General features: G+C 38.2%; 8 protein-coding genes and 1 pseudogene across 9 annotated transcripts in view; 4 read left to right on the top strand and 5 right to left on the bottom strand.

Moving 5' to 3' along the window:
• Positions 1-2,200, bottom strand: part of LOC104781674 (DNA-directed RNA polymerase I subunit 1-like) — an 11,413-nt gene extending 9,213 nt beyond the window's left edge. The window contains exons 1-4 of the mRNA XM_010506397.2: positions 1,938-2,200; positions 1,670-1,839; positions 1,378-1,537; positions 940-1,254 (exon numbers count right to left, since the gene is read on the bottom strand). Of these exons, the coding sequence (XP_010504699.1) occupies positions 940-1,254; positions 1,378-1,537; positions 1,670-1,839; positions 1,938-1,961 (669 nt within the window). The 5' untranslated portion in view covers positions 1,962-2,200. The remainder of the gene's footprint in view (positions 1-939; positions 1,255-1,377; positions 1,538-1,669; positions 1,840-1,937) is intronic.
• Positions 2,487-3,421, bottom strand: LOC104781675 (1-acyl-sn-glycerol-3-phosphate acyltransferase 2-like). Its single transcript, XM_010506398.2, has 3 exons — positions 3,309-3,421; positions 3,119-3,205; positions 2,487-3,040 (listed from the first exon to the last, which is right to left on the bottom strand). The coding sequence occupies exons 1-3, from the start codon at positions 3,372-3,374 to the stop codon at positions 2,789-2,791; spliced, it is 405 nt and encodes a 134-aa protein (XP_010504700.1). The 5' UTR covers positions 3,375-3,421; the 3' UTR covers positions 2,487-2,788.
• Positions 4,379-8,122, bottom strand: LOC104781673 (1-acyl-sn-glycerol-3-phosphate acyltransferase 2). Its single transcript, XM_010506396.2, has 11 exons — positions 7,745-8,122; positions 7,126-7,248; positions 6,991-7,030; positions 6,799-6,872; positions 6,477-6,536; positions 6,196-6,273; positions 5,875-6,033; positions 5,558-5,683; positions 5,201-5,293; positions 5,011-5,097; positions 4,379-4,932 (listed from the first exon to the last, which is right to left on the bottom strand). The coding sequence occupies exons 1-11, from the start codon at positions 7,820-7,822 to the stop codon at positions 4,681-4,683; spliced, it is 1,170 nt and encodes a 389-aa protein (XP_010504698.1). The 5' UTR covers positions 7,823-8,122; the 3' UTR covers positions 4,379-4,680.
• Positions 9,331-10,601, top strand: LOC104781672 (annotated as a pseudogene).
• On the top strand, positions 12,096-16,714 carry LOC104781670. Its single transcript, XM_010506392.2, has 14 exons — positions 12,096-12,351; positions 12,854-13,243; positions 13,329-13,422; positions 13,603-13,789; positions 13,866-14,121; positions 14,245-14,460; positions 14,557-14,643; positions 14,750-14,884; positions 14,970-15,083; positions 15,195-15,442; positions 15,531-15,611; positions 15,725-15,956; positions 16,039-16,137; positions 16,227-16,714. The coding sequence occupies exons 2-14, from the start codon at positions 12,905-12,907 to the stop codon at positions 16,515-16,517; spliced, it is 2,379 nt and encodes a 792-aa protein (XP_010504694.1). The 5' UTR covers positions 12,096-12,351; positions 12,854-12,904; the 3' UTR covers positions 16,518-16,714.
• On the bottom strand, positions 16,866-18,587 carry LOC104781671 (aldehyde oxidase GLOX-like). Its single transcript, XM_010506394.2, has one exon. It carries the CDS (start codon positions 18,541-18,543, stop codon positions 16,900-16,902), a length of 1,644 nt encoding a protein of 547 aa, XP_010504696.1. The 5' UTR covers positions 18,544-18,587; the 3' UTR covers positions 16,866-16,899.
• On the top strand, positions 19,891-23,113 carry LOC104781669 (adenylosuccinate synthetase, chloroplastic). Its single transcript, XM_010506391.2, has 4 exons — positions 19,891-20,279; positions 20,486-21,178; positions 22,284-22,595; positions 22,796-23,113. Exons 1-4 carry the CDS (start codon positions 19,980-19,982, stop codon positions 22,964-22,966), a joined length of 1,476 nt encoding a protein of 491 aa, XP_010504693.1. The 5' UTR covers positions 19,891-19,979; the 3' UTR covers positions 22,967-23,113.
• Positions 23,521-24,647, bottom strand: LOC104781667 (dehydration-responsive element-binding protein 2F-like). The gene has a single exon (XM_010506390.2). It carries the CDS (start codon positions 24,565-24,567, stop codon positions 23,731-23,733), a length of 837 nt encoding a protein of 278 aa, XP_010504692.1. The 5' UTR covers positions 24,568-24,647; the 3' UTR covers positions 23,521-23,730.
• LOC104784129 (F-box protein At3g57590-like) overlaps positions 26,088-26,763 on the top strand; it is a 2,569-nt gene continuing 1,893 nt past the window's right edge. The window contains exon 1 of one of the 2 annotated variants that reach the window (XM_019244846.1): positions 26,088-26,509. In XM_019244846.1, the coding sequence (XP_019100391.1) occupies positions 26,188-26,509 (322 nt within the window). In that variant the 5' untranslated portion in view covers positions 26,088-26,187. Of the gene's footprint in view, positions 26,676-26,763 lie in introns of both variants that reach the window. The other variant, XM_019244847.1, reaches the window with a different exon arrangement.

Raw genomic sequence — 26,763 nt, 5'->3', positions numbered from 1 at the left:
GGCAAAAGGTCTCTTTTAGAATCATCCTTATGCTGTTCAAACTCTTTAGCTATTTCCGTAGACTTTTCTCTGTTCTCTTTACCACTATCTTCAGCTTCTGATAATGCATCGATACCACTATCATCACAGTCATCAGGATTTTCAACACGGCTTGTGGACTTCTTTACCTTAAGCCCTCGAATCACATTAGCTCCAACTGCGGATGCTTTCATACCTTTCTGTTTAAAAAGATTGTTATTGATAAGGAATATTACAGCTTTTGAAGATATCAAGGAGGAGCATCACATAAATAATAGAAAGCAAAAAAAAAAACAGAACCATGCTGGACGTGGAAATTCACTTTGTCAATCCAGTGCACACATGTAGAAATATAATGTCCATGAATAAGACTTGTAAACGGAAAAACTACAGGAGTATGAGCGCAACACACACATTCTCTAGAATCCACAGAATCAAAACAAAAAGTACGAGGTCCTTTTATGTGACTGACTTCATAGGGTCTTTGAACCAATTGCAATATCATGGGAGAAATAATACAAAAGAAATGAAGGGTTCAGTAAAAAAATTCAAAGTGTTTTATCATCAAATGCCAAAACAAGTTGTGAAAGTTATTGTTACTAAGATAAAAAAAATGAGTAAAACAGGGGCATACTGAATTTAATGGGATTCGGCTAATGATGCTTCCTAAGGCACTTCTCATACACACACAAAACTACAGAGCAAACATTAGGGCTAAATGGAACACTCAATACCTAAAACTCCAAAGACTCGCCAATCTGGAATCGAATGAGTTTGCTAATCTACCTAATTGAACAAGAACTTTGTTTTTTTTCCCAATTAGAAAAATGGACTAAATTTTCATTTATGCATACCATAAGAAAATTACTTTGACGAACAAATTTTGATTAAAGAATATCAATAACTTTTAAGAGGACATACCATGCGAATCCATCCGAACATAGGTTTCTCCAATTTAGGATTTTTTGCTTTGCATTTATCACACTCCTTTGATGACAACTTCATAAAATTCTTCATGACAGCAGTGACTTCAGCAAACTGAAGAGATGTCCATCTCTGGTCTCCCATATCAGAATCTTCACATTCTTGGGATGAATCATTGGTTAAACCTGAATCACAGCTTACGTCACTATTCTCTGACTCAGTAGAAGTTCTGTCACTTTTAACCTCCACTTGCTTCGCGGAAACTACATCACCCTTCATAATAAGTTTCAGCTGAGAAACACATTTCTCAACCTTCAATTGAACAAAACAAAAAAAAAGAAACATGAGAAAGGAGCTTCAAGCATTAGTAAGTGCGAATGAGACGCAACTATATGAAACTTATCATATATATATATATATATATAAATATCTTACGTCATTCGCTTTTGCCATAAAGTGATGACAGAAGAAACAGGTCCTCTGCAAAAAATTGTAAAGAAGACTGAACAGCAAAGGATGGTAAATAGGATAGACAAGCTCGATATGACCACAATGTCCTGGACAACAAAGCTTGAGCTGACCACATGATTCACAACTGCATAAAGAGGACAATAAAAGCTTTAGGGAAACCAAACATAATGAAGAGCGCATCATTTGGAACTATAAACAAGATTATCAGAGCAATAAAGATCAATTATCCCAAACCAACTTATAGAAGAAAACTTACGCTTCTTTATCATTTAAAGGACCCATGATAGGATCATAGAGACCACCACGAACAGGCCTCTCAACGTTATCAAGTAATACAGGACTCGTAACTTTCAGGAAACTATGCTTCCGAACATCTTTCTCTGTCATGAAACTGAATCTAACAGATTCGACCACCTGGGATGCTCCCTGGATAAAAAAAACAATAAGATTAAACCATCCCCAAAAACAGAAATCGAACCACCATGGGAAACAATAAAGAGCGGTGAATGAATATTGAAACACACCTCTGTGGTTTGAGCTTGAGCCATGACGTTTGACGGTGGCGCTGTCTGAGGGTGTGTAAAACTGTGCTAATTAGTTCGAGGAGATTAGGGATTCTGCAAGAAGGGAGACAATTAGGGTTTAGCAGAGTCTCTGTCGTTTCGAGATTGTTACAACTGGGGACTTTAATCGGGTGATTTCAAAGAGTGGGTAAGCGGCGCGAGGAATCGAAGTTGAAGGGTTTATTCGGCGTGAAGGGTTTTAGGGTTGTGTGGACAAACAAACAAAAAAATGAAAAGAAAAAAACTGTGTTTATATACACTGATGGATGGAAGGGAACAAAAAAAAAAAAAGAAAAAAGACACTGTTGTTTTACCTTTTTCTCCCTGACCGCATAACCCAGTACAGTTGAATTGGTTTAATCATATAGTTAAATTCGTGAACCGGATTCTGATTTTTTTTCTTCGAACATGTGTCCATGTCCATGAAGCTCTTGCAAAAACAGATTGTTGTGTCTACACTGTCAAGACGAAAGAAAATAAAGAAACTGTTTTTAAAGAAGGAGAGTTTAATATCTTCAAATCCCAAATTCCAATCTAGTAATAGAAAGTTATACAAGGCCTATGCGCTTGAGAAAAATATCCCCAAGGTCTATAGGGATAAAATCGTTGATTTGATCATGACCCTATACATCAATCGACTAATAGACATAAGGCTGAGAGTCGTAGTAGTAAATAGTAGATGAACAAAACGGAGTTGACAATATAATTAAGGGATTTTCACTTGGGGAGTTTTTTTTTTTTTTTGTTTCTTATAACAAAACTGACACGCTTTTCTTCTTGTGTTTGTTGTTTGATCTTTGATATCCACTTTTTTACTTCTGCTTCTCCACTTCTGTTTGGGAGGATGATTCTGAGTTGTGATGGTCCTTTGGCTTTGCTGGAACCACTTTGGCTGGGGTCGAACGCTCTGACTGAGACGAGCGTATCAGGATCTGCATACAGAGAGTGATGATACCCAGAGCAAGCGCCGATAGCGCGATACCTTTCCATGACGAAAATAGTTGTGCCCAGTGTAGGAACTTTATTGCTCCAAGAGTTAGTACGCATGCCCATGATAGAACCACCTGAGAAAAGAGATCAAGTGATTTGTGAGTTTATTGATGCCACCAAGAGAATGTAGTGACTTCTATTTATAGACTCACCGCAAGAGACTTTATGGGACGGCCAATGTTCTGTTCTTGTTGACCAGGGAAAGTGTCTGCAGCTATGTGTTTGTCTAACAGAGCATCCTGTATCAGAGAGCCCAGATGAGGGTATAAAAATGAAAGTTTTTCCTAGCTTTTTTCAATGACATTAACTGAAAATTGGAATACCAACATCCATAATTTTTACCTTAGCCACAAACTGATCTCTGCACCACTGTGCAATTGCGTCATCTGATTCAGGCAAGTCTTTCATGGAGTGACACTTGATGTGAACATGTACCTGAAACCAGCAGCAATGGTTTGCATTCATGAGGTCACGAGTTTAATAGAAAAAAGAAAGNCCAAAGCGCATCATTCGGAACTACAAACAAGATTATCAGAGCAATCAAGATCAATTATCCCAAACCAACATATAGAAGAAAACTTACGCTTCTTTATCATTTAAAGGACCCATGATAGGATCATAGAGACCACCACGAACAGGCCTCTCAACGTTATCGAGTAATACAGGACTCGTAACTTTCAGGAAACTATGCTTCCGAACATCTCTCTCTGTCATAAAACTGAATCTAACAGATTCCACCACCTGGGATGCTCCCTGGATAACAAACAAAACCTCGACAACTTAAGATTAAATCATCCCAAAAAGAAAAAAGAAATCAAACACCATGGGAAACAATAAAGAGCTGTGAATGAATACTGAAACACACCTCTGTGGTTTGAGCTTGAGCCATTGCGTTTGACGGTGCCGCTTTCTGAGGGTGTGTAAACTGTGCTAATTAGTTCGAGGAGATTAGGGATTCTGCAAGAAGGGAGACAATTAGGGTTCAGCAGTCTCTGTGGCTTTGAGATTGTTACAAACTGGGGACTTTAATCGGGTGATTTCAAAGAGTGGGTAAGCGGCGCGAGGAATCGAAGTTGAAGGGTTTATTCGGCGTGAAGGGTTTTAGGGTTGTGTGGACAAACAAACAAAAAAATGAAAAGAAAAAAACTGTGTTTATATACACTGATGGATGGAAGGGAACAAAAAAAAAAAAAGAAAAAAGACACTGTTGTTTTACCTTTTTCTCCCTGACCGCATAACCCAGTACAGTTGAATTGGTTTAATCATATAGTTAAATTCGTGAACCGGATTCTGATTTTTTTTCTTCGAACATGTGTCCATGTCCATGAAGCTCTTGCAAAAACAGATTGTTGTGTCTACACTGTCAAGACGAAAGAAAATAAAGAAACTGTTTTTAAAGAAGGAGAGTTTAATATCTTCAAATCCCAAATTCCAATCTAGTAATAGAAAGTTATACAAGGCCTATGCGCTTGAGAAAAATATCCCCAAGGTCTATAGGGATAAAATCGTTGATTTGATCATGACCCTATACATCAATCGACTAATAGACATAAGGCTGAGAGTCGTAGTAGTAAATAGTAGATGAACAAAACGGAGTTGACAATATAATTAAGGGATTTTCACTTGGGGAGTTTTTTTTTTTTTTTGTTTCTTATAACAAAACTGACACGCTTTTCTTCTTGTGTTTGTTGTTTGATCTTTGATATCCACTTTTTTACTTCTGCTTCTCCACTTCTGTTTGGGAGGATGATTCTGAGTTGTGATGGTCCTTTGGCTTTGCTGGAACCACTTTGGCTGGGGTCGAACGCTCTGACTGAGACGAGCGTATCAGGATCTGCATACAGAGAGTGATGATACCCAGAGCAAGCGCCGATAGCGCGATACCTTTCCATGACGAAAATAGTTGTGCCCAGTGTAGGAACTTTATTGCTCCAAGAGTTAGTACGCATGCCCATGATAGAACCACCTGAGAAAAGAGATCAAGTGATTTGTGAGTTTATTGATGCCACCAAGAGAATGTAGTGACTTCTATTTATAGACTCACCGCAAGAGACTTTATGGGACGGCCAATGTTCTGTTCTTGTTGACCAGGGAAAGTGTCTGCAGCTATGTGTTTGTCTAACAGAGCATCCTGTATCAGAGAGCCCAGATGAGGGTATAAAAATGAAAGTTTTTCCTAGCTTTTTTCAATGACATTAACTGAAAATTGGAATACCAACATCCATAATTTTTACCTTAGCCACAAACTGATCTCTGCACCACTGTGCAATTGCGTCATCTGATTCAGGCAAGTCTTTCATGGAGTGACACTTGATGTGAACATGTACCTGAAACCAGCAGCAATGGTTTGCATTCATGAGGTCACGAGTTTAATAGAAAAAAGAAAGAAAAAAAAGCTTTGGGATGCTATGAGTCCTACAGTTTCTTACACATTATGTAAGCAACGGTGATATATAGAGTTATGTTCGTTTCAGTTCCAGTAAAAAAATGTATTGTGATATGATCTAACGCAGTGAGTACTTTGAAATTCGTTGTGAGAAGAATGCAAGATTCAATTGTTATACAACCTATTCATATTTTTCCTTGCTTACCACAGAAGGTTGTCCTTTGAATAGTCTTAGCATCGTGGGCGGTGGAGAAGTTTTTGGAATAGTCACTGTCATATCATAAATGGCTGGGACAAATGAACGCATATTACTAACAGCTGACACAAAACCCTGAAACAAAAATACAAGCCAAGTCTAGTAATTAGGGACACAATAACAACCAGCAAGTTGATCTGACGAAACATATAAAGGCTACCCAGGCATATTTTGGATCAATCATAGTAATTTGCTCTTTAAAGGTTACACAGTTAAGATATGAAGTTTCCCCAAGAATGCGCAAAAAGAAAAATATTACAACTTACTTTGGTGCGAGGAATCAACACATTTCGAGGGATAGGCAAGTCAGAGGAGGCTGCATACTCTTGTGCTGCTTTGAGTTTAGCCTCTGTAAAGCGAGTTCCCTCCACAAAAAGGGCTAGCCAGAAAGGTCGAGGAAAGTCACTCAAGCGCTGAAGACCTGACTGTAAATTTAGACAAACACACATAACCCATGGTCTGGAAATGAAGATTCTGCATTTTCAGGCTAATCCCCTCATGAACGAGGTAGCTGCACTTACTATTATTACACATTTTACACAATAGCAAAACTAAATGAGTTGCAAAAGAATAATATAAACCCATACCTTTAGGGTGCTTTCATCCTTGGACCAATTTCTTTCCAGAAACAGATACTCTGAGAACCACATTGACCAGCCTATGACCTGTTTGTGGGTGAAAATTCTATGTTTATGAATACTATGGAGTATGTAACAGATAAAAAAGGAGTAGTGTATTAACCTAAAACAAAAATCTTTTTTCAAACACAAAGCCAGGTATCACATTTCTAGCTTATAGTAGAGAACCAGACATGGAAATTAAGGTTACTATTTGATTTACAGCATTAAGCTAATATATATTCACATACTGGAAGGAATTTGGAAGACTTCTTCATTACAGCCAAAGCGCTTCCCAGGGAACCTGACCGCTGCAAGGAAAGACATGAAATAATAAATCAAAAGATGTAAACAGCATACCATGGAGCCTTTTAAAGAAAATATGATGATGCTATATTCCTCTTAGCTAATAAGGGGATCACTAGGGACTTTGACCTTCTACCTAAGAAAATATCTATTCACTAGAAACTAGAAAGCAAGACATGGTCCCATTGCAAGTATACAAGATTGCTCATCAAAAAACTTAAAAAAGAAGGTGGATGAAACTGTGAGATTAAATTTATCATTATGTACCTGAGCCAGAACCCATCCAACAAGCCAATCAATATCACTACGGTGATTACAAACGACAAGAGCGTGTTCTTTGCCTGAAAGAAAAATTGTAGGACAGTCAATGAAATTACAGATTCGTTCTTATACAGGAATTCTATTTCTTAGAAGACATCAGAAGCTGTTTCGATTGCCAATAAGCATAGATAAACTTACCCATTCGATTGAAGGTCTCATTATCAGCAAACACTTGGATCTAGAGCAAAAGAAACAAGAAATGTCAGAGGAACTCATAAAGTTGGATAAGATAAGCAAAATCTACGAAAAACGCAGGGCGCAGCAGGTGGATACCTTTACTCCAGCCCACCAGTCAACTATCCAAACAAGCTCCAACCACAAGGTTTCAGCAACCACCCGGTTGATTTTCCTGTAAGTGTTCTTAGACAGCGGCCGAATGAGGACATAGCAAAGTGCCTGAAAAACAAATACGTTGTAAACATCAAAACTGAAGCAAACAAGAGTTCAGAAATCAACAAGGGTCTTTGAAAACATGAAAGGTTCCTTCCTCAATCCCAAAAACCTAGAAACTGTTGAGAATACAATTGCAGAGGACGGGAGCGTGCGTGTGTGTGTGTAATAAGGAAATTAAGCATACTAGAGTTGTAAAAATCAACAATAAATCAGAACAAATAACACTCTTCAGCTCAGTGCATGAGCTCCACGAGTCGATTTTGGAGCTTATACTCATCATATGTGACACACACACACACACACTCAAAATTTAGAAAATACCGACAAATAAGAAAGAATTAGAACAAACCCAATCTCGACGGACGGAAACCCTAAAAAAAGCAGTGAATCAAATACGAAAGAGGTATGTAAAAAGAAGAAAGGATCTACAATGTAACGGAATCTTAAAAAAAAAACAAGTGACAGAAAAAACGAATCAGAAAAAGAAACCAAACCAAACCTGAATAAGATTGACAACGAGACCAGATATGAAGAAGAGAAGGCCCAAAGGCACGATGACAGCTGCAGCAATCACCATGGAAAAATGTCCTCACACCCAACAAAAAAAAAAACACCAAAGCTAATGTAAGGAAGCGAAGTATAGAAAACCCAAAAAAATCGTTTCTGAGATTTCCAGAAAACCCAATAGCGAAGTTTCTTTTTCTTTTTTAACCCCAGATTTCAAGACAAGTTGCAGTGCATTTATTTTTAAAAAATGGGGCAAAAATAAATAAGCCAACCAGAAAAAAAAAAAAATAATAATAATAACTTTGCGATTAAATGGGAGCGATTGAAATTATAAGGAATGGGTAAACTGAATTTTTATTGATTGATTGAATTTATACACATACGTACGTGTAAGGAGATGATCACGAGGACTCACACGATACAGTTTCCGAACACGGCTTTAAGCGTTTTTTTTCTTTTCCTTCTTGTTATTCGGTTTAAGTCCCTCGATTTGTTTTTTATTCTCCAAAACATCCTCTATCTCTTTTAATCGATTGAATTGACCTACTTTTAAGTTTTGTTTTATCATGCCGGCCCCTTGCTTAAAGGTAACTGATAAACTAACCTACCACTATCGACTATCGTGGATGCTATATTCCACTTTGTTCTTATATGTTTGCAGTTTGCTACGTCACTTTGTCCTCTCTCTCATTCCTTGTTTAATTAAGCTGATGATGCCTTTTGTTTTTTGTTTGCAAAGCAATAACATCTTTGTGATTCTATTCACATGCATGGATGGACATGTTTATGTGCGGTGTAAAGTGTGAGAGTACTCGTTCTTTCGTGGTTTGCAGAAATTAAATGAAATCTCTAATACGTTTGATTCTTTTGTATTCTTTACTACAGTTTCAACTAATATTTTAAGTCAAAGTTGTAACATTTTTTTTGGTATTAAATAGTTTGAAGGTACGAAAGTATCGTTTGAAGTGGTTGATCTATCTAACCAAATTTTCTTTTTAAAAATATATACACAAGAAATTCATCATCATCATCATCCTAGTTATATTCAGCTGTACTTTGTTCACTGCTTTATTCATATTTTCAATATGTCTTGCAGCTAAGGGGAAAAGAAATAACTAAAAGGAACAAACAAGGTTGTTGAGTTTTAGTTACAACTTTTCTTGTGTAGCATCATTTGTCTTAATTTATGTAGCAGGATCACATGCTCTTCTTTTACATGTGATTGTACATATTCGTAACAAATAGTCTATCGCCAGACAAAATCTGTTAGAGACGTGTAAATATTTGACTTATCCCATCCTTCTACATGTTACATGAGTATTTTTTTTATTTTTCTTTTTGTCAATGAGGACAATATTATCCAATTATAATTTGCATTTCTGTTATAAGATAACAATAATTTTTATCATCTTCTTCCCCGGGAATTTCATGTGAAGTGGTAAATTATAACCATATTTGTCCCAAGTTTTGTGGAACAGTGAAAGGACGCGTTTGTAGAATATTCAACAACGACAAGTTGACTTTATATCTGATCTGATCTTCAAGTCAGAGTGTGACATCTTCAGTCTTGGTCTTCTTTCTAATTGATCAGGCTTTCGGATGGATCGGTGGAAAAACAAGAAGTTGCGAGCCATTATTAAGAACGAGAGGTTGTTCCTGGAACGTGTGAGAGGGGAGATTTTGTTAGAAGAGCTCATCGAGTGTTGTGATGGCAAATCTAATCCTATCAAATTCTTCTCAGCTGATCAAATAGTCAACGCTACCGAAAACTTTTGCAAGTCTAGTCTTGTTTCTGGATTATTTGGTTATGAGAGGTGGTATTCAGGTACACTTAACCATCGCACGATACTCGTCAAGAAACTATGGCGTGCACAGCCTCCTCACCCTAGAGACTTTTACCCCGAAGCCCGCGACATAGCGATATCATCGATGGTGAGCGGTCACAAAAACTTCATGAAATTGGTGGGATGTTGTCTTGAGATTGATATTCCATTCCTAGTTTATTATGGTGCAGAGAAACATTATTCTTCTATTGATTTGAATATAGTTGTGTCGTGGGAAAAGAGACTTAAGATAGCAGAAGATGTTGCAACAGCTTTAGCTTATCTTCACTCTGCTTTCCAAAGGCCTTTCGTATATGCTAAATGAATCTTCGGAATATAATATTGGATAAAGATGGTGTTGCGAAGCTGAATGATTTCTCTAGATGCGTCTCAATTCCGGAAGGAGAAACATTTGTCAAGCTTAGCTCTCGTTTCGCAAAGGGAGCGTATGTCTACTTTGATGATAACTATCTGATCAATCATGTAGTGTCGGAGAAAACTGATGCATTCGGTTTTGGAATTTTTATACAAAAGCTTATAACAGGAGAAGAGAATTTTCGTGAGCTTTATGGTGGGATTCTTCAAAGGGACCGTTTAGAAAGAAAGGTTCCAAAATGGTTGCCTAAATCCGTTGGTGAGGGAAGATTTGAGGACGTAGTAGATCCAAAGATGGGTGAAATTTCAGAAGAAGAGCGTAGTCGAATGGAAGCTTTCATTTTCCTCTCAGAAAGATGCATGGGTGATAGAGGGGAAGTTCCCAAAATGGTTGAAGTGGCCAAAGAACTTAAGGGATTTCTTAGAAACGCCACTTCGTCCACTGAATCCCCCAAATCGATTTTGTCCAACCATCTCTTCCCCAAAAACAGACCTTAAACAGTAAACACCTAGGTATTATTGCTAATATGTATTGCCCGCCAACCATGATGAAATGTTTCAATGTGTTATCTTTTAGTTTGGTTTTGTTTTTCAAAATCCAATAATGTGTGGTGAAATAAGGTAGATTTCTTTTTCTTTTTTTGATTTGTGAGTTGTGACATAATTAAGGTAGATTCATTTCGTATTATAAGATCATCAAGATTGTTTTAGTTTCACTTTCATCAACTTACAACTTTATAAAAACTAAAAAAAAAATCATGAAAATAAAAAACCAAGTTGTGGTGGGCGAAGAAAAAATTCAAAATATGTCATGGGACTTGGGAAGCCCTTGTCAACATACTCAAGCTCTATATAATAGTTTCAATGTTTCATAAAAGGGCTAGGGCCGTTGCGAAGCTCTTGTCAACATGTATATATGAACTTGGGAAGAAGCCCTTGTCATCATCCTTAGACCGAGGAATATACTCCAGCAGAAGTACTGTATTTCGTTGACTTCACTTTCTAATTAAAATTATAAAAAAAAAAACATTCAAACCAGACTTATGTAAAACAATAATTAAATTGGAAAGTAAAATAATAATTAAAGAAACTAAAAAATATAGATGCAACCGTCCAGTGATATTACAGTATCATGCTCAGCAGCTCAGAGCAGTTTTTTGTGCATCGCCAATTTTATATTTATATATGTAACATAAGAAACTCTATCACGTTTTCACCTCAACCACGAGCTTTCTCTCTTTTAACAATGCATGGAACCTGTCTGTTTTCAATTTACAGTAGATTACCCAATTGTATAAACAACATAAAGTTTTATGGTGGATTGTGACAACTTAACAAATTCTAACGAGTTTTTTTTTTTAATTGGCTCGTTGCAAAGGTGGCAGTATTTGTCAATAGTACATCTTTAGATTTTGTAAACCCCATCTAAATGGAATAACATGAATTATATTGCCTGATGTACCGCACTGAGAGAATATATTAGTAAAAATGTGATTATATGGTATAGGTAAGTCTTAAAACTAGCAGCTAGGATCTAGAAATACAAGATGTGACATCCAACGAAATAAAATTGCTGTCAAGAAGAATCAAGATGAATAAAACTTTTGAATATTCGGAAAGAAAAAAAAAAAGACTTTTAAATTTGTGGAGTCTTCGCTGAGATCATCATGATTCATGATAAAGCGAAACGTTAGTGTGTAAAACTCACGTGAGTCTTAAATTTCAATCATTTAGTGAAAAATAAAATTAAAATACAAAAGATGCTCGAAAAAAACGGACACACAATTGCCATCACCGGGGATAAATTAGTAATTTATACATCTGTTTGTTGGAGTAGTGCCGTCACTCCACCACGGTCTTTTTCTCAGACAATGAAACCAAAGAAAAGAGCGAAAGAGACATATTTACCGTTTTGCCCACAGCCGTCAACGCCTCTCCGAATTTCATAATTACTGTTAATTTATTATTTGAAGTGATTAAATTGATAAAATCCGGCACGGTTACAAAATAAAATCAAGTTGCTTTGGATGAAAAAACCAAAAATAAACCGGTTCGAAACGGTTAACGAGATCGTACCGGGAAAGACGGTGAATTAAGGAAAGATAATTAAAGAAGTCAAGAAGAGGAACAAACATGACGCACACGACGACCACTTCCATAATCAATTGCTTTCCTTCCCGGCGCTGTGGCCAGCCCAGAGATCCCCGTGGCCGTCTCTCTCTCTCTCTCTCTCTCATTATTACAAATTTCAAAGAAACATTTTAATACTAATTTAGTATTATTATTCAAATCTCTCTCTCTCTTTGTAGTTTAATGATTAATCATATAGAGAGTTAGAGACTCATAGTATAAATCTTCCCATCGTTGTTGTAAACCCATGAGATGTTTCCCTTCAGAGCTGGTGAGTTTTGTCGCTCTCTCTCTCTCTCTCTTTCTCTTTTTTTTTTTCTTCACAAAAATGTTATGTCTCTCATTCTTGTGACTCTGGTAATATGTTTTATTTATAGCTCTCTGTTTTTTAAAATTTTTAATTTTGTAAATCCTTCGTTTTGGATCCATTGTATGAAAACGCCATTGTTCTCCTGTGTATGAATCGGTTTCAAAATTGTTACTTTCTCTCTGGGTTTGTTTTGTGTTCTCTAGGAGCCATTAAAGTGTTTGCATTTCGAGTCAAAGCTTACTGCTTTAAGTTTTTTAAATATAATTGCGCAATTATGGTTTTATTGCCCAACCTTGTGGTCTATGTCTATCTTTCCTTTCTTTTTCTTTTTCTGCTCAGTTACTTTGACGATTCCATTATGTTAATCATTTATCTTCCTGAATAATCGTTTTACGCCATTTATTTTATGTTTCGTGAGAATTTGGGTTTTGTATCATACTGATTGTTGTTTATGATGACTCAGGCTGTCAAGTTTGAAAGCTAAGAACTTTGGGTTCCTCTTTCTTAGAGGATCATGTTTTCTCACCAGAAATGGAAGTTCTCATGGTCTCAGATAGCTACCATTGCTTCTGTCATTGTTCTGGTTTCACTGGTTCATCTGTTTCTCGGTCCTGTGTTGCCTTCTTTTGATTCTGTTAGTATAAGGCAAGCTCAGAATCTTTGTGGACCAAGTAATGAATCAATCACGCAAGTTACTGGAGAGTCTAGTCAATCAGTTGTTGTTTCCTTTGATCGCCGGTTTCCTGCTGACTCACACGGTGCAGTTGTTTATCGAAATGCCTCGTGGAAAGCTGAGATTGGACAATGGCTTTCTAGTTGTCATGCAGTTACCAAAGAAGTTGACATCATTGAGGTGAGTTTTCTTTTGGTGTATCTTGAAACAATGTTGTTTCTTTGATTTTGTTATAATGGTTGTTCTTTTTTCTTTTTTCTGGCAGCCAATTGGTGGGAGAAAGTGTATGAATGATTGTAGTGGTGAAGGTGTTTGTAACCATGAATTTGGAATTTGCCGTTGCTTCCTTGGATTTACTGGTTAGTGTTTAGGCTATTTGAATTCTTCTTGAACTTAAGTTGATTGCTTTGTAGATGGTGAAGTAATGCACAACAATCCTGCAAACATTAACTAACAGCTGATATTTTTTATTTAGTTATTAGTTATTACAACTATTGAGATCGGTGTGTAAATGAAGTTACTTTGTCTGTTCTGTGTAGGCGAAGATTGTTCGCAAAAGCAGCGCTTAGACTGCAATTACGAGAAAACACCTGAGATGCCATATGGTCCATGGGTTGTTTCGATCTGTTCTACACATTGTGATACCACAAGAGCAATGTGCTTTTGTGGAGAAGGCACAAAATATCCAAACCGTCCAGTGCCAGAGTCATGTGGATTTCAAATTAGGTAAGTTTCTTCTACAGTCTTATTGTTTCTCAATTCAAGCTTAAAAGCTCTCTAACTTAAGCATATGTATTTACAGTTCGCCGGCGAATCCTGATGAACCTAAAATGACAGATTGGTCGAAACCAGACTTAGATATTCTAACAACAAACAGTAGCAAACAAGGATGGTGCAATGTGGATCCAGAAGATGCATACGCTTTAAAGGTGCAAATCAAAGAGGAATGTGACTGCAAATATGATTGTCTTTGGGGACGGTTCTGTGAAATTCCTGTACAATGTACCTGTGTTAATCAGTGCTCTGGACATGGCAAATGCCGAGGAGGTTTCTGTCAGGTAAGATGCTTCATTCACATCATCAAACTTGACATCATGCTACCGAGAGAGGTTGCATATTCGTAATCTAATGTTTTCCTAACCTTGTGTGTCTTTTTTCTTGTTTTTTACCGCTGTTTTTAGTGTGATAAAGGCTGGTTTGGAACAGATTGTAGTATCCCATCCACTCTCTCGACAGTTGGAGAGTGGCCACAATGGCTTCGACCAGCACATCTTGAAGTTCCAAGTGATAAAGAAGTCCCAGGAAATATCATTAATCTAAGTGCTGTGGTGAAGAAAAAGAGGCCTCTTATATACATCTATGATCTACCCCCAGACTTCAACAGTTTACTTCTTGAGGTCACAACCCAAACTTTTTTTCCTTACACAAAAAAGTTAAATCACCTTTTATGATAAAAGTTATCAGTCTCCTCAGATTTGAATTTGATGTTGCAGGGACGGCATTTTAAACTTGAATGTGTTAATAGGATCTATGATGAGAGGAATGCAACAGTATGGACAGATTATCTATATGGTTCCCAGGTTTCCTACTAAACTTGAGTCGAATACCATATAATTTAGCCATTTTCTCCTGAATTTGAATTGAACAATAACTTTGCCCTTTCTTTGCCTCTTTTGATTTGTGAAGATGGCATTCTACGAGAACATTTTGGCCACCACTCATCGTACACTGAATGCCGAAGAGGCAGATTTCTTCTTTGTTCCTGTTCTTGATTCATGCATTATTACTCGTGCTGATGATGCACCTCACCTTAACATGCAGGTTGGGTTGAGAAACTCACCTTTTTGATTCTCTGCTTGCAGAAGCTCTAGAACTCATATATTGTCTAGGTGTTTATTACTTTCAGAATCATACTGGATTAAGAAGCTCACTTACCTTAGAGTTCTACAAAAGGGCTTATGACCACATCGTTGAGAAATATCCATACTGGAATCGCACATCTGGGAGAGACCATATTTGGGTATGATGATGCATACAACTATAGGATTTTATCTCAAAGCTTGTTTCTTGATTTTTTACACGGATTTCTCCACACTAATGTGGCTAATCTTTTTACGCCTGGAAAAGGCAGTTTTTCTCATGGGATGAAGGTGCTTGCTATGCTCCTAAAGAGATATGGAATAGCATGATGCTAGTTCATTGGGGTAACACGAACTCTAAGCATAACCATTCGACAACAGCTTATAGGGGTGATAACTGGGATAGTATATCTGATGAGAGGAGAGGAGATCATCCTTGCTTTGACCCTCGCAAAGATCTCGTGATTCCAGCTTGGAAAGTTCCTGATCCTTACTCAATGCGTGCCAATTACTGGGCAAGGTAATATTCTCTGATGGTTCTTGGACATTGTTTCTGTCATATCGCTTAAAACTCAAGGCCTGAAAGTTGTTCGTTTACTTATTATTAGGCCTCGGGAGAAGCGGAAAACATTGTTTTACTTCAATGGGAATCTCGGACCTGCGTACCAACATGGACGGCCTGAAGATTCGTAAGTCTTTGACTTAAAGAAATCATGTTGAAATCGTATACGAAAATCGTGCTGTGCTTAAAACAGCATTCCTATTGGAGATGTATATAACGTTCCAATAACATCTAATGCAGCTATAGTATGGGAATCAGGCAGAAGCTAGCAGAAGAGTTTGGTTCGAGTCCTAACATAGAAGGTAAGCTCGGGAAGCAGCACACAGAAGATGTGATTGTAACTCCATTGCGTTCTGACAATTACCACAAGGACATAGCCAATTCAATCTTCTGTGGTGCGTTCCCTGGAGATGGTTGGAGTGGACGCATGGAAGATAGTATCTTACAAGGATGTGTCCCAGTCATCATTCAGGTAATATACCTTGAACTTAACACATTCTATACATTCCAAAAACTTAAGATGTCTGATCCGTTTGTTGATGTGTCTTTATTAGGACGGAATCTACTTGCCGTATGAGAACGTGCTCAATTACGAAAGCTTTGCAGTACGTGTCAGCGAAGATGACATTCCAAATCTCATAAACACTCTCCGGGTAAACCACACCTTCTACTTCTCTGTCTTGTCCTCAACTTTATCTGCTCCTAATCTCAAGACTCATTCATAATCTGAAATCTCCAACAGGGATTCAGTGAGACAGAGATACAATTTAGACTGGCTAATGTAAAGAAGCTCTGGCAAAGATTTTTGTTCCGAGACTCGATTTTGCTTGAAGCAGAGAGACAAAAATCTAGTTATGGACTTGAAGAAGACTGGGCTGTTCAATTCTCTAAACTGAAACATGACGATATCTTTGCTACTTTCATACAAACTCTGCATTTCAAGCTACACAACGATCCATGGAGACAAGAGCAAGTTGTAAACCGGACTAAAGATTACGGATTGCCTCAAGAATGTCTCCAAAGAACCAGCTGAACAAAATCTCGAAAAGAAGTTGGAATTTTGGAAGTAAATACCTCAGAAGCTGCACAAGCATATACATATATACGTGGCTGAATCATTCAAGATTCATTGCCAAATCGATTCTTTTTGAAAAGAAATAATCTTGGGTTTTGAATTAGGTATACACCATCAGTCATATTATGTTAGCAAAACGCTGTTTGTTAAACTCAAACCAATGTTATATTAAAAAAAGTCAATTTATTCAGCATAAGACAGACTCGAGCTGACTCATTCTTGCGTATCTACTCTCTTCCTCCCTCTTATTTTTGTTCTCTCTCATATTCATATAATTATGCTATAAACCCAAACATGTAATGTAACATACATTTCAATTTATTCATCATCTAAATAAGGTTCACTCAATTTGCACCCAAGCGGCTGAGCTGGGTATACCTGCATGCACCAAAAACATCATATAGTATCCAGGAGGAGCAATCTCAGCTGTTGATGGACCCAAGGCACTGACCCTATAGGAATTTGTTAGCTGGTCACGCGTCACAGAGAGTAGCTTCAAGATTACCATCCTCTGATTCATGGCAAAGGAGTGTGTAGTGAAGGAAGGTGCAACTATCCTCACAGAGAGAAGATCAACGGTCAGAAACTGAGGTATGGAGAAATCGACGTTAAACAATCTCTTGTAACCCAATACTTTGTCGCTTGTCAATATCTTGGGACGTATTGGGTCAGACGTGAAAGATAGATACGGTGGAGAATAAGCCTCAAGGCTCAGATCCGTGGGATACTCAACGTTGGTGAAATTGTAATAAACGTGAGGGTTGCTTCCGCCAACTAAAACACGACCGTCTGGTAATAAAACAGCTGAGGAATGGTACATCCTAGGACGCGTTGGCGTGGACATAACAGAGAAGAGATGATCAAACGGGTGATAAATCAAGGGTTGGATAACCAGGTCACGTGCCTTCTCCCACCCGGCCGTACCAGTTCCGGCTCCGTTTACAATGATAACGTCACCCGTGGGTAAGAGTAGCATGTCTCCCATGACACGTGGTAAGGGCATGGTTTCCATTTCCCAACTTGGATTCTGATCGGACAGTCTTAGCCTCCCGCACGTGGAAGTGGCACGCACGAATCCACGTGAGAAGCCGCCCCTAGGAGAGCCTCCACAGACCATTATCTCAACTTGCACGTTAGTGTCGTTGGTTTCATCCAATGGGAATAGTACAGAAGAACCACTGCTTGGATAGTTCCTTGGATCACCACCTGGAATCTCTGGAAACTCTTTCACGACACGGTTCGTTTTGTAATCGAACACAATGGATCTTGTGTTAGCGAAGACAAATAAGTTTCCATCAGGTAAAAGATGTATGAACGGATATAAATTGTTCTCGTTACTTCCATCTGAAGTTTCTCTAAGAAACTCAAATCTTGAGCTTCTAGACCTAGAATTGTGTCGAGGGAAAATTTCATAGTTGAATTGTCTTCTTCCTCCGACCACAATGATTCGTCCATCGGGTAAGATTTGGTTGGTGGCATACCATCTACGTTGGGATAGATACTGAGGAAACTCCATCCAATCACATGTTTCACTATAACCACAAGGGGTAAACATTCGAGCAGCGCGCTCACCATCGTTGTATCCACCGGTTTGAACCAATGTTCCGTTGGGAAGAACCGCACCAGAAGAACACCATGTATCGGTTTGGACTTGCAAGGGACGGTATGAGTTGGAGACAACATCGTAGAGAACCGAGTGTGCGGTGCAATCGAACTTGACCGCGGTATCAGTAGGATCATACCGACAGATGCCTCCGGGTAGAGAAACATTTGAGATACCAAAATCAGTACGGTCGAACATTATGACCATGCCGTTGTGGAGAAGTTGCATGTGCATGGCGGATATACCGATGCTCGGAAGCAACATTTCCCACCGATCAAATTGCAATAGAAAAGGAGTAGCTTGACCTTCGGATAATATGGCTATGGAGAGGCATATTAGGATAGATAATGTGAGGATGAATGTACTTTTTGAGTTGATCATAATGCTTTCCTTTGTTCTTGGTTTGATGGTGAAATTTAAGTTAGAGGTTGGTTGCTCTATTTTCTTCTTGAAGAGTATGGTTGGAGTATGTCTAGTTATATATATTCTATTACATTAAATTATTTTGATTAATGATTCTTGGATAATGTATATTTGGACATTCATCTCTTTGCATATATGGCTATATGCCTGTGTTTTAGATAGTCTTTAACAAATAAAAACGTCGTAGAAATGCGTCAATATGTGGTTTAAATTTAAATAAAGGTTGTTAAATTTAAAAACAAATATATATTTACTGTCACTCTTTTGAAATTATCGTAATATTTGGAAATAAGTAAGGAGCTAGCACATCTAGTATTGCATGCAAAATAAAACAATGAACACATGCATGATCTCTATCATATCGCAAAAATGCAAAGAGAATGACTAAAAATATTAGAGAAATCTTAGACAAATTACATAAATAAATAAATCAAGCTTCTACATATTACGATTTACATTTTTGAAAACCAACACAAACTAATAGTTATACGTAAATGTAGCAGAACATATTATATATACATATAACATGGGCCGTATAATTCACAAGTTATAACATATTAGATGCATATTATAACATATTAGAATAGTTATGAAATTCCTCCGATGGCCTAAATTCTTAATGGACATGAAGAAGACTGGGTTGTTCAATTCTCTCAACTGATGAATAGCAAGACAACATCTTCGCTACTTTCACACAAACTCTACATTTCAAGCTACACCAATGATACGTGGAGACGATCGAGAGCTAGTGGTGACTGACCGGACTAATTATAAAGAACAAGGGTTGCCTCAAGAATGTCACCATAAAACCATCTGATAAAAAATCTCAAAAAAATAAGTTGCAACTTTGAAAGTAAATACCTCTGGAAGCTGCAGAAGCATATACACATATATACTTGGCAGAATCATTCAAGATTCATTTCCAAAACTTTAACCAAAAAAAAAAAGATTCATTGCTAAATCGATCGTTTTTGAAAAGGAATAAATATATCTTTGGGTTTTGAGTTAGGTACACCATCAATCATATGCATATATATCATGCAAACAAAACGCTGTCTTTTTATATTCAGTTTAGTTTTTGCTTTGTGTTACGACCGGTTTTAGTCTCGGTTTAACCAAATCAAATTCATTCCATATTCCGGTTCAACTGATGGCTCGAACTAGAAGATCTGAAGATGTATGAACTGTAAAATTGGGTTTCGGTTTAATGCTTTTGGTTAATTGTTGATTTAGAACATATTTCATGTGAAGGGCAAAATGGTCATTTAAGTTCACCTGACCTGAGCTCAGTTTGAAAAAGGTCTTTGTTCAGGTTTCGGCATACTCAAGTGCCGGCGCGTACCCTAAGACTTTGTCACCTCCTCTTCTCTCTCTCTCTCTCTCTCATTTGAAAGATGTCTCTCTCTTCCCTCTCTCTCAATTCCAATCCAAGATTCGCCGTTGGTGGTCCTTATCACCGCCGTTATCCTCAGCTCCACCACCACCCTCGAAGCTTCGTCTCTTGCTCTGCTAAACGTCCAGCTGCCTCGGCTTCACTGAGCGTTGCAACTGATTCAGCCGCCACTGAGTCTCTTGGACGGATTGGTTCACTGAGTCAAGTATCCGGTGTCCTAGGTTGCCAGTGGGGCGATGAAGGTAAAGGCAAACTCGTTGACATCTTAGCCCAACACTTTGACATCGTTGCTCGTTGTCAGGTAAAGTTGACATTTTTACCTTTTTCTTTTTGTCAGATTCTTGTTTAAGGATTGAATTCATTTATATGTGGTCAATTTAGTCTCTGCTTGCAATTGGAGATTTGCGAACATTTGAATTGAATGTGTAAAGTTTCTGTTCCTGATTTGATTGTTCTGGCAAAGTTTGAGTCTTTATGTTTGAGTTTTGTGATTTGTGGTTACCATAGGGTGGAGCTAATGCTGGACACACTATATATAATGCGGAAGGAAAGAAGTTTGCACTTCACCTTGTGCCTTCAGGTATACTGAACGAGGATACTACTTGTGTGATTGGAAACGGAGTTGTGGTGCATTTGCCAGGTCTCTTCAAAGAGATTGATGGTTTGGAGTCCAGTGATGTCTCCTGTAAAGGAAGGATTTTGGTCTCTGATCGTGCTCACTTGTTATTCGATTTCCATCAAGAGGTTGATGGGCTCAGGGAATCTGAGCTTGCAAAGTCGTTCATTGGCACCACGAAGAGGGGAATTGGTCCTGCCTACTCTAGTAAAGTGATAAGGAATGGTATTAGAGTAGGTGATCTCAGGCACATGGATACTTTATCTCAAAAGCTTGACCTTTTACTATCAGATGCAGCGGCAAGGTTTGAAGGGTTCAAATATACTCCAGACATGCTTCGGAAAGAAGTTGAAGCATACAAGAGATATGCTGAGAGATTGGAGCCTTACATTACTGACACTGTCCATTTCATAAATGACTCGATTTCTCAGAAGAAAAAGATTTTGGTCGAAGGTGGTCAAGCTACAATGTTGGACATTGACTTTGGCACATATCCATTTGTTACTTCCTCCAGCCCATCAGCCGGTGGGATCTGCACAGGTCTTGGTATTGCACCAAGAGTTGTTGGTGATCTTATTGGAGTGGTAAGCATTTTACTCACTCTTAGACTTTTCTTTCTGCACTGGTCTTGGTATTGTTTAACCTNCTTTTTGTCAGATTCTTGTTTAAGGATTGAATTCATTTATATGTGGTCAATTTAGTCTCTGCTTGCAATTGGAGATTTGCGAACATTTGAATTGAATGTGTAAAGTTTCTGTTCCTGATTTGATTGTTCTGGCAAAGTTTGAGTCTTTATGTTTGAGTTTTGTGATTTGTGGTTACCATAGGGTGGAGCTAATGCTGGACACACTATATATAATGCGGAAGGAAAGAAGTTTGCACTTCACCTTGTGCCTTCAGGTATACTGAACGAGGATACTACTTGTGTGATTGGAAACGGAGTTGTGGTGCATTTGCCAGGTCTCTTCAAAGAGATTGATGGTTTGGAGTCCAGTGATGTCTCCTGTAAAGGAAGGATTTTGGTCTCTGATCGTGCTCACTTGTTATTCGATTTCCATCAAGAGGTTGATGGGCTCAGGGAATCTGAGCTTGCAAAGTCGTTCATTGGCACCACGAAGAGGGGAATTGGTCCTGCCTACTCTAGTAAAGTGATAAGGAATGGTATTAGAGTAGGTGATCTCAGGCACATGGATACTTTATCTCAAAAGCTTGACCTTTTACTATCAGATGCAGCGGCAAGGTTTGAAGGGTTCAAATATACTCCAGACATGCTTCGGAAAGAAGTTGAAGCATACAAGAGATATGCTGAGAGATTGGAGCCTTACATTACTGACACTGTCCATTTCATAAATGACTCGATTTCTCAGAAGAAAAAGATTTTGGTCGAAGGTGGTCAAGCTACAATGTTGGACATTGACTTTGGCACATATCCATTTGTTACTTCCTCCAGCCCATCAGCCGGTGGGATCTGCACAGGTCTTGGTATTGCACCAAGAGTTGTTGGTGATCTTATTGGAGTGGTAAGCATTTTACTCACTCTTAGACTTTTCTTTCTGCACTGGTCTTGGTATTGTTTAACCTATGTTGTGAGGAGTTTAGTAGCATTGATCTTGTGCATATATTTGGCATACGGTTATTCTGCAAGCAATAAAAGAGATGTGAAAGCATTTGATGTTCCTGTTTTCTCAGGTGAAAGCATACACTACAAGAGTTGGTTCAGGCCCATTCCCAACAGAAAATTTGGGCCCAGGTGGTGACCTTCTTAGGTTGGCTGGGCAGGAGTTCGGCACCACAACTGGTCGTCCTCGTCGGTGTGGCTGGCTTGACATTGTTGCGCTGAAATTTTCTTGCCAAATCAATGGATTTGCATCACTTAATCTCACTAAGCTTGATGTACTTTCGGATCTGAATGAAATCCAGCTTGGTGTGGCTTATAAGAGGCGTGATGGCACCCCTGTTGAATCATTCCCTGGCGATCTTCGTCTTCTTGAAGAACTGGAAGTAAGTATAGTTCTCTGACATATGTCGGACTGTCTCCATTTATGGATAGGGAGACTTCTTTTGTTATTAGTTTGATTATCTGACAGGCAAATCATTTGCTTCAACATGTTCCTATAGTATCTGATAAAGTCCTGAAAACAGAGTATCATCTTAATGTCTAGGAAATGGCACTTATTTCTTATTTGTCCAAATGTTTGTAGGTGGAGTATGAAGTGTTACCTGGATGGAAGACAGACATTTCCTCGGTCAGAGATTACTCTGATCTTCCAAAGGCTGCACAGCAATATGTTGAGAGGATTGAAGAACTGGTGGGTGTGCCCATCCATTACATTGGTATTGGACCTGGTCGTGATGCCCTTATATATAAATGATCTGTAGGGTTAGTTTTTTTTGTCTCCTCCACAGACTCAAAAATTGATCAAGTGTCAAGTTACTGAGAATTATTACTCTCTTTCGAATGACTAGTGTATCTGTTGCATTATTTCTTATATTGGAATGAAGAGGAATTCTGTGCTTAATCAGTGAGGTTGTTGTATTCGTAATGTTTTCGCTTTCGTGTTTGATCTTACTCTACTCTTTCCATTGATAAGGGATCCTTTTATGGCTTAACCCTGAGAAAGTCATGAAGGTTTACTGTAGCTTCTGTTTAGGCCTGTTATAGTTATGTAGATATTGTCTAGAGTAGACGTGGTCTACGTTAGTCAATTTCGTCGTTTTCTTTTCGCGATGAAATTTGCACTGGTCATTTCGGGAATCATGGTTTACAGGTAAATCTGTTCATACGACCATACTTATTAGGATATTAGATATGATCTTCATGAAAGTGGATATGATAAGGAAGCTTTTGCATGTTTACTTGCACAAAACATATCATTGTTTTAGGACTGTGATTTTCATACTTTTTCTAACACTTGTGCTAAAAGGATTGAGAAAAAATGACCATGCTTCATTGATATCCCAAAAAACACGAAACGACTCATTCATACCAGAAGTACACCGACTCAATTTATTGCTGCATAGTAATAAACTACACTCGGAGCATATCTCTTTCTACCTATGTATCTACTCCAAACACTACACTGAACCCAAAACCATGTGTACTTCTGAATCTGATCTACAAGTGAAATGCTTTTACTCAATCTAAGCTTCCGCAGTAGTCCCAGATGGAAGGGAAGGATACATCATCCTCAAAATCATAACTTCCAAAATCGCTAGAGTCGAACTGCATCGTTGCTGTTTCACTTCTTGGCATCTCGATCAGCGTATCCCAGCTGAAGTTCTGAGCTCCGAAAGGACTAACAGTTTCTTCTTGCTCGTTCCACGGCGGAGGGGAATGACACTCTGCTACCTCACTTGCTTCTGCATGACTTTCATCTTTCAAGATTCCTAGCTGCTGGAGAAACTCTGTCAGGTCGATCTCTGGTTTCTTCTGATCACCACCTTCGAACATATTGTTTGTTTCTCCCTTGCAGCTGGTCTTTTCATCAAGAAGGCTAGTATTAGTTTTCGATTCAGTGGAGGAAGAACTAGAAGAATTGGAGTGAGATAAAAGTCCAGTTTTTTTAAGTTCCTCTAGTCTTTGCTGGATAATGTGAACACTAGGCTGAGCATTCACATTTAGCATACCACAAGAAGGAAACATAGATATGAACTTCCTTGACGGTACCCATTTAAACCTCTGAGAGTTACTCAGAGAAGGTCTTGTATTACGCTGAAGATGAGGTAAGTTGAGGTAAGCTTCGTGACCATAGAGTTTGAGGGCAGCTTCATCGTAAGCCATGGCTGCTTCTTCAGCTGTAGCAAAAGAACCAAGCCAAAGTCTTGCCCTCTTCTTGGGCTCTCTGATCTCAGCCACCCATTTCCCCCAAGTCCTTTGTCTGACTCCACGGTACTGACAAAGAGCGTTTTGTGGACCGCCTTTACCACGAGCAGGACCCTTCTTCCATTGTTTCATTGATGATGATTTCTCCATTTGTGTTGCAGTGAAGTAGTAGAAGAACTAAGATTGAGAGTGAAGAAGGAAAGAAGAGGATATGATGATAATGGAGCTTAGAAAGAGTATGTGAGTGCTTAAATATTGTCACGGTTCGATTCACTTCCCATAGAATTGCTTTTTTCACCCGCGCATGTGACCGTTACTTTCTCATATTCTGTTATTTTTCAAAAGAAAAGGAAAAATAAAAAAGTCTTCAACCATTTGATTTCAACTTTATCAAAATTTCTATCAAAGGCTTAAAACTAATATTTATAATCCCTATTTCTAGATGTCCCCTACATGGCTACATTCCAAACAGTTCTAGTGCTGACTTATAACACAATTTTGATGATAGCTTAAAGAAGAAGTTAAAACAGTTTCACACACATGGTAATCCCATTAATGTTTCATTAAGCTTGGCTATTACAAACGAGTCGGTTTGTTTGTTTATTAATCTGTTGGTTTACGCTAGGCAAATCTTTGTAAACTTTGGTTTTGGGTAGAAATTAGCCAAAACTTATTAGTAATAGATAATGATTTTAACTACTAATTTATTCATATCTCATAGTTTAAAGTTTAAACATATGATCGATCAATTTATATTTTCTTTTTTTAAAGGTAAGTAAATGAATTTGATTTATTTCAATCTTGTTTGGTATGAAAGCACGACACCATTCGAAGTATTTTTGGGGTTCCAATAATTCTTTTTTTCTTGAGACAACACTTTAAAGCTTTAAAGCTTTTAACGATGTTCCTTTTATCTTTATCCTTTTGTTGTTTTGTTTCCTTATTTCGGAGGAGGATCGGAAGAGACATGAGAGAAAAGAGAGGCAAGAGTCACGAGTCGTCGCAGCACACAAGAATCACATGTTCGATCGTGAGAGAGTGAAGTGACGTGTTGTGTGTTTCCATTCTCGAGATTTTCAGATTTAAGCGCCGCTCCCTTCATCATTATCCCATGCTTCCGTCCTCTCTTACGTTCACATTTAACTCACATTGTACCCTAAATTCCATTTTTTCTTTATCCATAAACCATAATTGAACAAATCTATTAATTAAAAAAGAAAAGAAAAACCAATTTATTCTGTTTCAAGAAAAACATGCATTTCATCCAAAATAACACAAATTACACCTAATAAAATTTCTTAAATCAAAGCCTATAAGAACTTTATAAACAGAAACCGAATCAAATCCGAATTTAGAACGGGATTAGCCAAAGTTTACAAAATTATTACTTTCAATTAAAAATAAAAAAATGTATTAATGTAAAGGAAAAAGGACTGCTAAGCCTAATGATTCATTACCAAGTATTTAGCAATTCCTATGAAAGTTCATACAAGTTTATTACCACTTACAGTATCTAACTACATTACTAGCAATTAGCAACTTCATTGGCACGTGAGCACAGACCAAAATTAAACGAAAGATGACAAATGAGCTTAAGCGACGGCGTTTTAGATGTAATACACCAATGAAGAGATGGGTTTCGCTCATTCAGAACCCAAAGGCCCATCAAATGTCAGCCTTGTCGAGTTGTCGTTATCGTATCACTAAATCTATTCTTCTCCGGCGAAACAATCACGAACTCCGGCGACAACAAACGTTTCTTCAAATCCGATGAAAAGAGCAAAAATCATGGAACCACTACCAAATGATCTCATTCTCGAGATATTCTCAAGAATGCCGGCGAAATCAGTAGCTAGATTCCGTACCCTGTCGAAGCAATGGGCGGCTCTGCTTCGCAGTCCAGATTTCACCAAGCTGTTCCTGACCAGGTCCTCGAACCGTCCACGTCTCTTACTTGGTGCCGAACGAAACGGTGAGTGGCTCTTCTTCTCGTCGCTTCAGCCACATAACCGGTACGATAAGTCCTCTCATTTAGATTACCATACCAAATTCTCAGGAGACGTGAGCCGAAACAATTGTAGCTATGCCTCAGGTTTAATCTATTTTCCCGATATGTGGTTCTCGAAAGATCCATCGCATGTGATTTGTAACCCTGTCACCGGAATGTATGAGAGCTTACCTGATCTGATGAGGTACAGAAAGGCTCGAGGCTTCTTAGTGATTGATCCCATTGACAAGCAAAAGCAATTCAAGGTATTGTCTGAGGCTTATCCATTTTCTGATCAAAGGGAACACCATAAGATTCTGACATTTGGAACTGGTGAATTGAGCTGGAGGAGTGATATC

This window comes from Camelina sativa, chromosome 4, assembly GCF_000633955.1.
Source record: "Camelina sativa cultivar DH55 chromosome 4, Cs, whole genome shotgun sequence".
In the NCBI taxonomy this organism is placed as follows: domain Eukaryota; kingdom Viridiplantae; phylum Streptophyta; class Magnoliopsida; order Brassicales; family Brassicaceae; genus Camelina; species Camelina sativa.
The sequence above is the reverse complement of the archived record's forward strand: the minus strand, read 5'-3'. Positions and strand labels throughout refer to the sequence as shown.